Raw genomic sequence first — 16444 nt, forward strand, 5'->3', positions numbered from 1 at the left:
CTCTGCGTTAAAAATGAATATGCCTGCATATTGAAAAATACTTCTGCAACATAATTATATCACACTAAGCATGCATTTCCACAGAGGAATATAACAGATCAGGTATTAGAACATAAAACCTGATCAGCATCAACAAGCTACTAGTGGGAGAAAAAACTAAAAATGCCTACAATCAAACTTCAGATATCATTACCCTAGTTTCAGATGACAATGTTTCACAAAACTATTCCTGAGTGCCAGTTACCAGTAGTTGCGTGCTTCTACACTCAAATCTTTTGATAACTTCAGTCCCAAACCTATTTTCTGGCAAATTTCAGTGTTATAGTAAAACTATCTCAATACATTTCTAGAATCCTCTTCAGGGTTTTCTCTTGCTCCTCTTCAGATAAAAAAAAATAAAAAATCTCTTATTAATAACATTTGGCAAGTTCCCCTGTGCAGATAATTTCATGCTTTGTTCTTCTTAGCACCACAAACCACAGAGCACCCGCCTACAGTCATGAACACCACACACCTTGGGAGCTCTATCATTACTGCCCTTTCTTCACCAGTCTCACATATCCTGACTGTTAAGGACAAAACTAAATAAATTAAATCACCCAAGGTGAGTGACTTCAATCCTCTCTTTAGACTTTTTCCTTAAGCTTCTTCTCTCCACCATCCACAGAAACAGTTTAGACTGCAGTGTAAATCGCAAATCTAATATTGATTATAGCTAAGTAAAAATCTGATTTGAGATGCTTCCAGCCACCTCTGCTAACAAAGCCTGAATGGCTTTGTTATTCTTAGGGGCAGCTGCAAACATGCCAAGGTCATCATTAAAATTTAACTTCCAGCTTTTAACTGGAGAAAGTTTCCAAAGCACAATACCACACCAAGCTGTTTGCAAAGGTTGTGCTCCAACTCCACGCAGAATGGATGACTAGTTTTCAAGTGACTACGACATTAAAAATAAAATAAATGTCACAGTCCTTGGAAGTTGCTGACTTGCTATATTGGCTCTGGCAGAATGCAGCTCATTTTCTTCAAACAGCTCCAATGGCACTGTGTTTTGGATTTGTGACGAAAACAGTTGATAACACAGAAATGTTTTGGGTATTGCTGAACAGCAAAACCTCGAGGTTTTCTTTTTCCCATATAGATCCCCAGTGAGTAGGCTGAGGGTGCACAGGAAGTTGGGAGAGGACAGTAGCAGGATGAGTGACCCAAACTGGCCAATGGAATATTCTCTATCATACCATGTAATGCTCATCAATAAAAACCTGGGTAGATGAATAACTGAATGAGGGCTGCCTTCCAAGGCAATAATTGCTTGGAAAAATTTCTCACCTTTTTTTTATTTTTTTTCCCCTCACTTTTGCTCCTCCTATGCTCTCCCCTGTCCCACTGAGAGGAGTAAACAAGCAGTTGTGTGGATGCTTAAGGGGTCAACACGCCACATGTGCCTTCTTAGGAAAAGATATTAAGCTTAATTGTGAAAATACCAAAACAAGAACAACTGTCCCACTAATTCAGAAGCACAAAAAATTACCAGAAGGGCTATCAAAATTACTGAAGTATGCACAGCTCCCACAACAGCAAAAACACCACATGACTAACAGGCTATTAGACAATTCACGAATTCCAACCATTTCACGTACTGTGTCTAACATATGGTTTTCTCTTTGAAGATATAAAAAGCTTGTTTACAGATCAAAACATTTTCAAAGACAGACAAGTATTCTGGTAAAATCAGATAAGCAAATAACAAATCTTTGTATTAAAGGGAGCTCTTTCTCAGTGGAATGTATATTGCAGTTGCAGGGTTGTAACAGTTGTGCAACTGCTCATATTAGCAGCAAAGATCATCTTACTAAATGTACGGCCTGTGCAGCTAATTCATGTATGATCACCATTAAGATATCTACAGAGCAAGTCCATTATTGAAATTCATATTTAAGGGCTTACCCTCCAAACCACCAACAGTTAGAGGTCACAGCAGTGGAACAGGTGCCTGATAAGGTAAGACTTTGCTACTCACAGAGCAATTGTCAACAACACCGAAGCTTTCAGCTACCTCACCTTCTTTCATGCTTTGTTCCTATGACCCTCAGTGCTCCCTCGCTGTACATCTGTGCTGAACTAACCCTGCTGCACATGGTGCAGGGTTTTTTTTTCTCTCCCAGAGCACACCACTGCCACTCCCAAACTGTCAACGCAAAGGAGGACACATCCCATGCTTTTATGGTGCTGTCAGCATGCAGCTTCTGTTGAAGGCTACTCCTGTATTTTTAATCTCCTCCTCGAGGATAGCAGTTTCATTAAAGCTCAACTGAAAGTTTAGAATAAAGCATTCTGACTTTTCCAGAGAATTTTAAACACCAGCACAGCATGCCCCCAAGGCCTACCTTTTGCAAACTAACAGAATCATGCTGCTGCATTTAGAATAAATGATTACATTTAATTCAGAATCAAGTGTTTTGTTTGGTTGGGATTTTTGTAATGCTCTACCAAAAAAAAAAAAAAAATCCTCATATTTCATTGAACCCTAAACGCTCTCCTTAAGGTCTTCTCATCACACAGTGGTAGGTTTTTAGGTTTTTTAAGAGTATGCATGTCACTTTAAGAAAAACATGCTTTAAGAAACTGCCAAAATACTTAAAGTAAGTATTTATTTCCTTAGAAGTCACACCACTCCAAATGGGCATTCAGAGGGCCAAGTAACCTGCAGCCTTGCTGGTGCACTCACATCATTTGTCAGGCAGTGCATTGTAGGATGCATCCTTATTATTGTCCTCGGTGCTTTTGTTGTCCAGCTGGCTTGGTGAAAGCTAGTTACAGTCACACATCCGCCCGCAATTTTTAACCGCTTCACCCAGACCCCCACGGCAAAAATTAAGTTTTTGGGGAGAAATACAAGCACTTGTCTTGCGAGCGGAACGAGCCCGGGCCGCAGCTTTGTGATCCAACCCGCACCTGGGGGCTGCGGCAGGGACGGACCCGGCCGGGGAGCAAAGCAGCGGCACCGCAAGCGGGCACAGCGCGGCTCAACCCCGCACACAGCGCCCGCAGCCCCCGCATCTCTCCCGCGAGCGGGTTTTGTTCGCTCTTCGCTGAAAGCGATTCCACGGCACAGGGCCTTGCCGGCCTCCCCCCGCACCCCGGGGCGGCCGCGGGCGCTCCCTCCCTACCTGTCTCGTCCTCGTCGATGCGCAGAGCCATGGAGATGCACTCGAAGGCCCGCTTGTGGCACGCCCGCACCGTCTCGGGCGCCCCGCCGGGCTCGGGCGCCTCGCCGGCCCCGGCCCTGCTGCCCTTGGCGGCCATGAGGGCGCCGCGGGAGAGGCGCTCGCAGAGCCAGGCGAAGAGCAGCCCGAGCTGGAAGGCGACGAAGCGGAGCAGGGCGAAGGCGGCGAAGAGCGGGTACGAGAAGTAGTACAGGTTCCGCTTGTGCGGGGACGCCGCCGCCGCCGCCCCCGCCGGCGGCACGGGGGGCGCCGGCCCGGGCGGCGAGGAGGGAGAGGCGCCGGCGGTCGGAGGCGCGGAACTGGAGCCGGCTGAGCCCTTCTTCTTCCCTCGGCCGCCCGGAGAATTCATTCACCGCCGTCGCCATAACCCGCTGCCAGGGACTGACAACAACCGGCCATGGCGATGGCGGCGGCGGCGACGCCCCTTTCGGCCGGCCCAGGGGGAGGGACGGAGGGCGGGATGCAGGCGGCCCCGGCCGGGGGCGGGGAGAGGTGGCACCGCCCCTGGCACCACGAGGGGCGAGGGTTCGGCACCTACAGCGCCCGGCCCGCCCCGCTCCCGCGGCCCCAGGGGCGGGCTCTCGGAGGCGCTCAGCGCTGGGCCTGGAAAGCGCAGAATCACAGAATCGGTGTGGTGGGAAAAGACTCGTGAGATCATCGAGTCTAGCCTTTGACCGATGTAAAACTGGACCTTAGCACCAATTACCACGTCTGGACGGGTCGAACATGATCAGGGACGGTGACTGTACCACCTCCTCGGGCAGTCCATTCCCTTGTTAAACAACCCTTTCTGTCAAGAAATTCCTCCTAGCGCCCAACGTGGACCATCGCTGGCACAGCCTGAGGAAATGTCCCCTTGCCCTTTCGCCGGTTGCCCGGGAGAAGAGGCTGCCTCCCACCTGGCTGCAGCCTCCTTTCGGGGACTCGCAGGGAGCGCAGCCCGACAGCGGCAGCACCAGCCCGCCCCAGCCCTGGCCGAGGCCGCTCACTGCCGGCCCGTGAGACGCACCGAGCGCAGGGGCGATGAATAATTTAACAGGATTAGTTATTCTGACCGGGGTTGCGAGCCGCCCCGCAGGCACAATGCAGCGCAGGTTCCTGGCGCCGCTCCCGCCAGGAGTCATCGCTGGTGGCACACAGGCAGAGCCCGGGGAATTCCCTTGCTCGGAGAGGCGTGGAGCTGCCAGTCCCCGACGGTGTCCCTGCTCCCGCCGCCGTGGAGCTGCCCCCGGGACTGTGCTGCGGTGCTTTGTCTGCTCCGCAGCTCAGTAATGGGAATGACAGGCTGTCTACTCACATGCAGGGAGCTAATGGAATTCACTATACATTATAGATACAGCGCTCTGGAAGAAAGAAGAAATCTTAACTCTACTCCGCTCTCCTTACCAAAAGTGAACATGCAGTTGTCCAAGCCCTTCTCAATTATTTGCGCAGCCATAATATTTATTTGTGTTTCACCAAAGAGATAGATCCTCCAGCTCCCTACTCCTTTGGTTATTTCAAACCTTAAAAATGCTTCGGTACCTTTGGTCTAGCAACCTAGGGAAGGCATCCATACGCCAGCACTTCTGTGCCTGCCACTATATTCACCACTTCAGCGAAAGCCTCCCTCTCTGCTGCACCGTCGTGGGTGCGTTGTCCCTTGTCTGATGTTTTTCGCCGTTGTTTTGCTTTGTCACACACTCTCTGTTCTACAAATAAAATCCTGAGTGATACTAGATTATGACAGATCATCTCTCTGCTGCACCCCTGAACTGCACACAGGAGCTGAGACAGTCCCAAAACTGCAGACAGATAATTCAGTGCACAAGCAAGTTTCCCCCAGCTTATAGCAAGAAAGGGCAGTTGGTGGGACATGTTAATTAAAAGGATATGCCAAACTAAAATCACTACTGTCTGCAGTAGTGATTTTATTCAGTCTTCCAAAATTACTATAAAACTACTGGGGTTTTTTTTGTTGTTGTTGTTTTTTTTTTCTTGTTTGTTTATGCCTCATGGAGTTACTTCCAGTTGCCCCTGGTAATGTGTATTTATTTTTTTAAATGACAGAGTGGAGTGCTTTTCTTTTGATGACAGAACAGTACACAATATACAGCTTTCTTACTGCATAAAATACAGAACGTTATCACATATAAAATAACATACAAACATACAGCAACTATTCATGACCTAGACCATTATTAGACAGACAGTGAACCTATTAGTGCTGAAAAAAAATGCAGCAATGTCCATCAAATATTTTTCTTCTTTGTTTTGTAAGAATGATTTTGTTCTGTAAGAATTTGTAAGAATGTTTTTGTTTTGTTAGAATTGACTCCTATTATGAAAACACTATCAAGTATGTTCCAGCCCACTCATGAAAGAATTATTTTTAGTATATGTAACTGCCCTTTAAAAATTTTCTTATCTACTGAAATAAAGTTTTAACAGATTTTATAATACCAAAGAAATTCCAGAAGCTTCACGCAGTGTTAACACTAAGTTTCTTCACTAACAAAACCCCACTTTGAGACCCAAATTAGCTTCAGCAATGTCATTTTTCGTGAACACCACAGTGACCTCCTCAGACACCAAGCCGCACTGATTTACGAGCATATCTCTGTACCCAAAACCCCAGGCTGATGTGGAAGGGCGCACATCCCGCGAGTTTCATTCCCGGCAGGACGCCCGGAGCCCGGCACACACCGAACGCGCTCCGGCCCCGCCCCGCCGGGGCTGGGTGGGGCTCGCGCAGGCGCAGTGCGCCGGGGGCCGGCCGCGCGACCGCTTCACTGACGTCAGAACAACTCGCGACAGCGGCCGCTCTTGCTGCGGAGCGGCTCCCGGTGTCCCGCCGATCCCGGTGTCCCGCCCGTCCCGGACCGACTGGCGGTGAGAGCCCTGCGACGGGGCCGCCTCTCCCCGCGGGGCGCCCGGGGCACGGCCGGGGGCGGCGCCCGCACGTGGCCCGCGGTTGCGGCGCGGCCCCAGCCCGGCCCTGCCCGCGGCGGCTCTCGGGGCGCTGTGGCGGGCACGGGGGAGACGGACGGACGGAAGGAAGGAGGGAAAGGGATGTCTCCGGCATCCCGGGGGAATGAGTGCTGTGTTTTCTAATCCCAGTACTGCTCTCTTCAGCGGACGTAACGCGAAACTTAAAAGCACTTCTCGGTTCTGCGTGCGGGAGAAACCAGTTCAAGTTTGGCGCGGGGGGAGCACGGAGCAACTCCCTCTGCTTTCTAGTAATTGTGGCTTGGTAACCATTAGTAACCAAGTGATGCAATATCACTTAGCTCACATGGGCTTCTTCTCAGCCTACTGACCATTTTTTTTTTTTATTGCTTTCCTAGATCTTCTTGTACGTCCATCAAATTTCACTTTTTGAATCATGGAGGGAGAACAGATTATGGAGGGACAGCCACAGGTATTACAAGAAATGTTTTATGTGCGTTATGTTTCATGCGTAAAAGGAGACTTTTAGCTCTGCTAACCATGTGTTATTTTACAGGTTCCGGAAAATCCTCATTCCGAATACGGCCTCACTGAAAATGTAGAGGTAACAAAGATTTAGTTGCAGTGGAAGTCACATTTATGGTTAGGGGAAAGAAGTTGACTCCTGATTCTAACTTCAGAAAATGTAATATTCTCAATGGAGCTAATACCTGGAGGAATAATACCTGTCCCTGGCAGAAATGGTTGTAAATATATTTTCTGTTGTGCTACTTCCACTGTTCTAAATGGTACTGCAGTAGATAATGAGCTTTTTAATGAGATGGGGGTTTTTTTTGAAGTATCTTATAATTATTATCTGTTCTGTTGCTATCTGTGAGAAATATAGATATATATTATGGCACAAAAAAAAAGCCATCTACATTAGGCTCAACCTATGCTGAGTAGACTGGGAGAATCACTTCCTAACTCTATGGCATTTATTTACTCTTCTTATTAAAGAAAAGCCTTTAGTCTCCCTTTATTATAAGTTCTTGCTCTGTGCTAAGCTTTTTCAGAAATTATTTTAAAACATCTTCTGGGACTCATCTCTCTGATAACTGCTTGTGTCTATGCCTCAGCTTCAATGGTTCCTGCAGAACCATAACACATGGTTCCTGTGGCAGTAGATTCATGTACGTTGCACTGAATACATTTGGTTTACTGGCAGTGGGAGGGTATCACTTTTCAACTACAGTTAATGGTATAAGATGATTCAGCACTTGTTGATCAAAAAGTACCTGGAAGCATTTTGCCTATGTTTTCTTTAAAGTATCCATCTATACTTGAGTAGAGCACAGTCACAAAGCACTTGACTTTAGCAGAGACCCCTTTGTCAGGCTTCACCTGAATTCCTTGTGCTTTTACCATGTTGTGTTAGAAGCACATGTGAACAGGAACCATCTAACTGAGACACTCGTTGGTATTCCTGTCTTCGTGGTGCAGAGTTCAAATCAGTGAATTTGAACTGAAATTTAAAAAAAAAAAAAAAGCAGAAATAAAAATTATTGGGATTGGATGTCTTCTCATGTAGAAAACTTACAACTTTTAAACATCGTTTCCCCAAAACATAGGAATTTAACAGAAGGTTCCTCTGGATTAGGTTTTTGTGCAAGGAAAAATACGCACTTAAATATTCTTAAAAGATGTAAAGAAATTATTGCCATCAAATTGCAAAGATGGGTACTTTGCACACACACTTCAAAGTAGATGTGGCTGCTATTACCAATGTTCATTCACTTTTTTTTTTTTTACCTCAGAGGATAGTAGAAAATGAGAAACTAAATGCCGAGAAAACATCAAAGCAGAAGGTGGATCTTCAGTCATTACCCACACGTGCCTACTTGGATCAGACAGTTGTACCTATCTTGCTACAGGGACTTGCTGTTCTTGCAAAAGAGAGGTAAGATGTGTTCCTTCTGTTCTCAAGAAAATGCAGGTCTCAAACTCGGGCAGTGCAGCACCTTTCAGGCCTCACACACCGAATATGGTTTTCCTCTTTGCAAAATCTTCATTATAACAGGTTTATGAACCCATGAATTGCTGTGATTGACCATGCAGGGTGGGTTCCTCACTTAGGCACACATGGCGTGACAGGAATTATTTACTGAATTCATGATCTCCCAATAAGGTACGCTACTGTGAAAGTTTTACAGGGAAAAATGGGAGAAGTTTTGTTATTCATTTTATCATGTAATTCACCTTAGAGAAGCAAGGCAAGACAATGTTCTAGTTCTGAAGATTTTTGTTGTGTGGAATTATAAACAGTTCTGCTTGACATTTAAGAGAAGGAAAGACAAATCAGGCATGACATGCATCTTTGTCAGAGATTAAGATACTTTCTAAAGGGTGTGGCTGAGCCTGCACTGTAAACACAGTCTGCTTCTGTAAGAAGCAGACTGATGGTTTATCCTCTGAATAAAGATTATGCTGCTGCGGTGCCCCAGCTCTCTTTACCAGTCAGTCAGTGTAGAAAGGTATCCTTCAATAACAGCAAACAGGTGTTCATCTTAACAAAACTAATTTCTAGCCTTTTGGTATATCCTCACTAGTGGCAAATCGTACTGCGTGAACCATCTCACAAATTGAAATAATACAATCAATAGCTGATATAGATGACCATAATTGCATCATGGCACCTACAGTCAGAAAAACCATCAACAATGTATGAACTTCAAAAGGAGTTGGGAATTTAAACTGCAGCGTACAGACAGCTAATTAAGCAAAATGAGGCACCTAGGAAGGTCCACCCATGTGCACATCTGAGGGATGTGCAGATCTTCAGCTGACATCTGTGGGAGTTCTGCTGCAGACTCAATGTAAAACACAGCCCAAGGTTAATACTCCACCCTTACACTCTGAATACCTGTGTGACAGGCAAACTTTTCCCTTCCCCTTCCCTTTCTCTTTCCCTTCCCTTTGCCTTGCCCTTTTTCCATCTTCTTTATGGGGGCTCATCAAAGAAGTGAAATTGGATCATTAATAGGAGGCGTTGGGGAACATACAGGTAGTATGAACCTGCCAGGGCAAACTGTCTGTTCAGCTGAGCATAATAAATCCTCAGGAGTAAGAAAGCTGAACTGTCAGCTCTGCTGTATAATCTACTGCTTAAAATTGAACAGGAAAATAACTAGTGGATGCTAAGTTCTTTTTCAAAGGAATATAGAAATGTTCAGGGAACAGCCTAGTACATCTGATGATCATGCCTGGAATTCAGTAGAAATTACCATCCAGGATAGGGAGCAGCATATGGATAAATTATGTATTTGGGAGGAGGTCAACACAATTTTTGTTAGGCCTTTTAAGTGTCTTGGAGTTTATTGAAGGAGTCAGCAAGTATACATAAAGATGAATGCAGATGATGCAGTCTGTCTGTTTAAATTTCCAAAAAGTTTTTCACATAGTTTTTCACTAACAGCTTTTAAAGAGAGTTAGTTGCTGTTGGGATTAAAGGAAATACTTTTATATGGATGAGGAACTGATGGGAAGATAGGAGATAGAGGGTAGAAGAAAATGTTGAATTTTCACAGTGAAATGAGCCCAACACTAGAATCACAGAAAAGATCACTTATAACAATTTGAAGAAGTGGCTGACAAAAGTTGTTAATGAGACTGAGTTTTACAGAATAGATTAGGGAGTTTTGAGTTGCAGTTTCTCTTTAAGTTGATAAATTTTAAATAATTGCAGAGGAACTTCATAAAACTGAAGACTGCCATTTAAACTGACAGAAAAATTTAAACTGACAGAAAGTGACATTGAATCCAAATAAACATAAAATTGTGGGCCTCAGAGGTAGTGAAAAACACTACTGACAAAATGTTAGATTCTGAGCTGAAAATTACCCTTGTGGAAAAATGTTGTTAAACTGTTACATGTATATGTCAATGCACTGCTTTAATCAAAAATAAATTCTGAATGGTTGGACTTAGAAATTGAAGGGGTAAAACCAACTTAAAGGGGTGAAAAACAAGTGTAATGTCACCATTTAATAAATTTGTGATGTTCTTGTGTTTTTAATATTATATATAATTCCCCTGTATTTTGATAGAATGTGAAAAAGTGAGAGTGACAAGGTGGTCACAAGTATGGAATGCTATCTCTGTATGGAATGACTGAATAGTTGATATCTAGAAAAGAGGCTTCTGTGGACAAACATACTAAGAGCCTGTTAAATCACAACAGCACAGAGATGATGGATTGGGATGGACTGTTTATCATCTCTTCTGATACAGTAATCAAATTAAATGAAGCAGCTAGCAAATTCATAACGAACAAAAGGGCTGATCCTTCACAGTTGACATAATGAAGCTATTTTTTTGCTTTTAGTTGAGGACATTAACATTTTATTATTTGTGCTCAAGAGGCAGCTGGTCAAAGCTGTAGAGGAATCCACCCAGGACTATTAAGGGTGCTAGCTCAGGAATTGGTACATGCTTGAATGCCAAAAGGATGGTCCTGAGAAGTATCTCTGCATATTTTTGTTGTTGTTGTTTTTGTGCTCTTTATAGGCATATTTGCTCACTGCCAGACCTTTGGTTTGACCTGCTGTGGAATAAGTATGTCATTTATTCTGTGGACAGAATCCAGATTAGCAGGATTCACATGGTATAGCTGGAGGAGTTCTTTTTTAAAAAAAACTACAGACTAAGGCCAGTGATCAAAAGTGTTTATTTTTGACTACTTGCAAGTTACAGCACTTCTCAAACTTGAAGATTAGTTGTGTTTGTTTCAGTTGCCAGAAACCATGAAAACAACTCTTAATAAGCTACACAATAACCACTTGGAAAAAAAAAAAAAAGCAGAGATTCAGTTTTACTTTAAATAGCATGAGTTAAAGAAAGAGGCAAACGCAGGTCATATCCAATGATGGGCATACAGTATTTATGCTTACAGACTGTAGTTTTAGGTATGTAACTGTTCTAGCAATTTAGTAAACATTGAAGCCACAGTGACTAAGACCCCTTTTTAAAAACTGGAAATTTACAGAGTCACTCTAGGTAGTTGGTCATCCCTAAATCAATGCATAGAAATGTTTGGGAGGAGCTGTGTTGCTTTTAAGGGAAGGTGATCGGTCCTTCAGCTACCTAATTTCATATAGTAACAATTAATTGCTTTTGATGTACTTTTTTTCTTTGCAGACCGCCCAATCCCATTGAATTTCTAGCAGCATATCTTTTAAAAAACAAGTCACAATTTGAGGACCGAAATTAACTCCATAAAAATGAGGACAGTTTGGCTGCTAGACTGAAATGCTCATTTGCCGCAATTTGTTTTCTGCTGTAAAAATCCTTTAGCCATGTTGTTGTCTTCCTTAACTGCACAATTTGCTTTATCTTTTGAGTTTATTTAATAAAGAACACTTTACATTTAATTGTTCTCTTGTTTTAAACTACCTATAAAGAGACTTTCAAAATAAAGTACTGAAACTGCACTACTGGATGAAAGTCTGAATAATTCCATGGAGCTACATCCTCTGAATGGGTGACATAAAGGGGAACAATTCATTACAAGAATCACAGGGCTGCACCCTCCAGTGCAACATGCCTAAACAGAAAGCAAACAAATGCAGAACAATTAAAATTTATTTGTTAAGTAGAGAGGAAAGAACTTGCTTCAGAACACCAGGAAATAGGTTTAGTTAAAACAATGAGATCCAGCAGCTGAACAGATCACCTGCAGACAGCATCCAGTGTCTCACACAGGTACATTAATGAGGTGTGCTGTTCAGCATTTGTCATTGATCTAGGGCTGCATTCAGTGTACTGGATTCAGCTGAAACAGATTGAATTTGGAAGTGACGTATAAGAGTTCTGTAATTCAGGTCTCTGTGCTGCTATTCTTAGTTGAATTGTCTAAGACCTTACAGGGACTGAAGTCTTGCTGTTAGTCTTAGTAGGAAGGTTCTCACTATTTTACATACATCTTAGTATCTTAAAACAGAAACATTGAATTAGTACAGTCTAAGAGCAGTTAGAGTGGGGAACAAAAATTGAAAGAAGCCTGCAAACCCCAAATCAAGTGTAAAAGCTGTCTTTTGGAAAATGTACCAAAATTTGGAAGAAGATTACTAATTCTACTGCATTGTGGTGAACACAGTCTCCATCAAACAGTGACACTAAAAAGATACTGAAAGGATTTTAACAACAGTGTTTTGACTTTCTGGAATGACTAATAACATTTAAGTGAAGAAAAGGAAACACCATAGGGACTTGGTACTGCTATTTTTATTCTAAAATGGCAGTCCAACATTTAATAAGAAACAACTTTGCAAGACTGTAAGAACTGTTAAATGCAAAGGGAATCTATGCTGCTCCCCAGATACTGTGTTGAGAATTTGTGCAAGACCAAATGAAGTAGTTTCATTTTTAATCCTCCCGAGACAGAGCAATTTTCTTAGATTTTTGTACCTGAATTCAGAATAAATCAGATTTCTTACCTGACAGTAATACCTGTCAAGCAGCTGCACAAACTTGAAACACTCTGGCGTTCTGCACAGCTCTTGCATCAACCTGGCATCTCAAAGCATCAGTCCCAGTACTAAGGGAAGCTGTCCCTGCCAGCAGTGTGCCATCCACTCAGCTGCTGGTATCACTGGTATGTGGTGTCATCTACTATTAGTTTTCCATCTAGGCTAGAGATTTAATTCAAGAGAATGAAAAGCTATGTTCACACAGTGATGGTGTTAGAAGATTTACTATGGCAGCTTTTCTGGGCAGCCTCTTCTAAGAAATAAATTGCAATGTTACTAACAGCAGTGAACTTAGCACTCTAAGAATTAAATCTTAGTGATTCCTGTGAAGGTATGATAAGTCAACAAGATAAACACAACTGTTTTCCTTGTTAAATTGGCTTCACCCATTGAGATCTTCTGCATAGAAAATACTCTGTAACAGGAACAAGTAGCAAGTTAATACCTGTATTATCTAGTTCTCAGTTACAAAAGTAATGATAAAGTCTAAATTTTGAAAGCATTTACTTGTTTTAAACTCTTCATTACAAAACAATGAAAATTCTGTGAAGAGACTTGACAGATGCTTGCTATCCCAATTTAATCTAGAAAGTGGTACTGTTTTTCCACAGGAAATAACAGTTCTGAAAGCTTCAAGATAAATTGTATTTAATTTTGAAATACTAATACATTTAGAGTAAAAGCTTGAAGAAGTACTTAAAAATGGCAACTTTAGATGTATGACAGGCCACTGCTAATTAGTGAATGCCATTACCTTTTTTTTTTTTTTTTAAATTTTTTTAGCGTTTACTACTCCAGGTAACTGAGTGTATGCTCCAAATGGCAGTACAATTGAGTAGAAAATAAAATTGAATACCTAGTTTACTTGACAACATGCCTTTCAAGAATACTATTTTAGGTCTCCAATATCCAGAAGTTACTATTCAGTAACTGTGAAAGAATTATATATATGTCATATGTAGTATTTTGAAGTGTGCCTTTTTAACTGCTTCTACTGAGAACATTGTCGTTTACCTGGAAGGGAACAATGACAGAAGAGAGGATTTCCCACGAAAAGCAATTCTGATCAAAGGATTCTACATCCTTCTATTCTGAATCCTGTTACCACCTAAAAGTGCAGTTTGACTTGCCAAAGCCTTTTTTTTTTCCTCCTCTGATTTATCAAGGACTTTCTCCAAAATCAGTACATGTCTTTGAGCAATCCATTTTATTTTCTGAGGCACTGTTCACCATTGTAAAAGCAGTCTGATCAAAGGAACTTTTCTCTCCCCATCAGACTTGCTAGAAATAAAAGACCTGCTTTCAAACAAGTGAAAAATCTGAAAAATTTGGAAAGATACAAGCAGTTGAAGCCTGTAGGTTGGAAAGGAAACATAAGAAAAATTCCTAAGCCTACCACGCTTTATAGAGTGGAGGTTTTGATATAATCTTATCATTGTACTAATTACATAACAAATTATTCTTAGCCAAGCCTCAGCTTGTGTTCCCTATGCCATTTCATAGTCAGGATTCATTTTAAGAGTGACTACATAGCCTAGATCACAGAAATACAGAATGCCAGCTGTTAGAGAAAGAGGCATTTTACCATGATGAAAGGTCTATCAGCACCATTTCTGCCAATGTTCCCATTCAAATGTTCCCATTCAAATACAGTTTTAAGCAAGGATTTCAAATGTAAATGTACCATGAATAATTATGGGGCAGTTTACATCAGTGCTAGTGCAACACTGACTAGGAATGTGTCATATTCCTATTCCAAATGTGCGTTTAGCTCTCTTCTAGACGTTTGTTTTGCAATTGTGTGTAACACGCCTGTTTTCCAAGAGAAACCTAAATTGATAAAAGACTGCTGGGTGGTTGAGAAGTATTTACAAGATGGATAATTACCCACTGATATTATCTCAGATGCTCTTATGTTGCACAGGAAGTGGAGATATTTCCCATGTAAGGACTGTGAAGCTGGGGGTGAGGCGGGGGTGTCTGCTTTTAACAGTAGAAGGAAGGACTGGTAGGAACAGCAGGTTCCTCAGATGCAGAACAACAGTTTGTAAATAGAAAAACCTAAAGTAACAGTGAACAGCTTCCTGAGAAGGGAGGGGACAGGAAGCGGGCATTGTGAAAAACACCATAGGAAAGAACCGCGTGCAAGAGGACAATGACAGCAAAAACCAAGAAAGCAACAGACCATGAAAGCTGGGCCAGCTGGAAACCTCCCACCCCAGCTGGTCACAGGGTGTTACTGAAAGAAAACCCTGCATGCTAAGGACATTTGCCAGTGCCTTCACCCTTTTCTTCCAGGTAAGGAGGAAAGTGCCAACAGACACACGTGTGCAGCAGAGGTCTGTGCTTTAAAGGTGTGCAAACCTGGGGGATTGTCCATGCATTGTATCAGAGAAAAATGACTGGAATAACAGCTCGGAACTGCTAAGCGCTCCTGCTCCCCATACAAGCAGTGCTTGGAAAAATTGTAGATGAAGCAGGAGCATCTCCCAAACTAACCCATGCTTCACATCATTCCACTGAAAGCTCAGCCTAGTTTCTCAGTTTGTGGCTAGAACATCTCTATACTTTGTGTCCTGAGCACCAGGAAGCCCAGCACTGCCATCAGTGGGAGGGACAGTTCCCTATGGAAGGGGACCCACAAGGATCAAGTCCAACTCCCAGCCTTGCACAGACCCCAGGACTCACACCATGTGCCCGACAGCATTTTCCAAACACTTCTGGAAGAGCTGACTGCTTTTGTGTTTCTGCCTCTTCCATTTACAGGTGGTGCTGAGGGAGCACATCACCGACCCTTACACAAACAGCTGACGATCAGGAGAGGACAGTTACCAACAGGAACCCACAAATCTCTAAACACTGCTCAATGGCATTAGACCACTTATGACAGGGTACAAATTAATATCCTACTGTCACCCTTAGCAGTGGAACTGGCAGAAGTTCCTTTTCTAGTGTTATGGCTGACAAGCTTTGTCAGGAGCAAGCAAAAACTGGAGGACATTCTTCAGCTTCCATGGGCTCTGGACTGACAGTGCTAATTGATAACAGAGGAGGGCAGAGAATCACCTGGCTGTCACAGTGTTTTAAGGATTAGCAAAAAGAAAGCCTGTGGTTTCTGTGACCTGCTAACACTGAGCTGTAGTGCTCCTCTGCATCTACATGGATGCTGTGTTCATGCTACACCCAGTAAAAGCTTCATCCTAATCTAGGAGAGGTAAAACCAGACACAAAGAAAGAAAGGGTAATGAGGAAAGCAAGGGAGACAGAAGCTTAAAAAAAAACCATAAGTAGAAAAGGAATCCAGCCTGTTATATAGCAACAAGAAGAAGAAATACATTTAGGGAATTTTAAAGGACAACCTGAAGAGGAAAAGACCACTACTAAAGAAAGGTAGTACACCCGGAAGAAAATACTTACAAATGTTTTAACTTACTAAACCATCTGGATTACTACTCAGAAGTTCTTATATTTTAATTCAATTGAAAGGGAAATGCTTAGAGAAAATGAAAGCTTGTCCTCTAAGTGATAGAAAATACTACCAGATAATTAAAAATTATGTTTTATAATAAAATGTTCCTCCTAGCGGCCTCTTTTAACTGCTGGTGATGGACTGTGGGACAATGGTTTATCAATAACTTGAATATACCCTGATGTGACCCATTTTTAAAGTGTGTAATCACAACATGTATTTTTCTCCATGCAGTAAAATTTATCCTCTGCTGAATTTGTTAACTTTATTGAAGGATTAGTTTATTGAAGGGTCACTCCAGAAACTAGTCTTCC

General features: G+C 42.7%; 2 protein-coding genes across 8 annotated transcripts in view; one reads left to right on the plus strand and one right to left on the minus strand.

The window, feature by feature from the left end:
* The window catches only part of SPAST (spastin), a 39081-nt gene extending 35414 nt beyond the window's left edge, over positions 1-3667 (minus strand). For all 7 annotated transcript variants that reach the window (XM_038130990.1, XM_038130989.1, XM_038130986.1 and 4 more), the window contains exon 1: positions 3171-3667. In XM_038130990.1, the coding sequence (XP_037986918.1) occupies positions 3171-3576 (406 nt within the window). In that variant the 5' untranslated portion in view covers positions 3577-3667. The remainder of the gene's footprint in view (positions 1-3170) is intronic.
* Positions 3668-5972: 2305 nt separating this feature from the next.
* On the plus strand, positions 5973-11623 carry DPY30 (dpy-30 histone methyltransferase complex regulatory subunit). The gene is made up of 5 exons (XM_038132064.1): positions 5973-6098; positions 6554-6627; positions 6712-6759; positions 7952-8094; positions 11331-11623. Exons 2-5 carry the CDS (start codon positions 6592-6594, stop codon positions 11401-11403), a joined length of 300 nt encoding a protein of 99 aa, XP_037987992.1. The 5' UTR covers positions 5973-6098; positions 6554-6591; the 3' UTR covers positions 11404-11623.
* Positions 11624-16444: the final 4821 nt, after the last annotated feature.

The sequence above is a fragment of the Motacilla alba genome, chromosome 3 (genome assembly GCF_015832195.1).
Source record: "Motacilla alba alba isolate MOTALB_02 chromosome 3, Motacilla_alba_V1.0_pri, whole genome shotgun sequence".
NCBI classification, from domain to species: domain Eukaryota; kingdom Metazoa; phylum Chordata; class Aves; order Passeriformes; family Motacillidae; genus Motacilla; species Motacilla alba.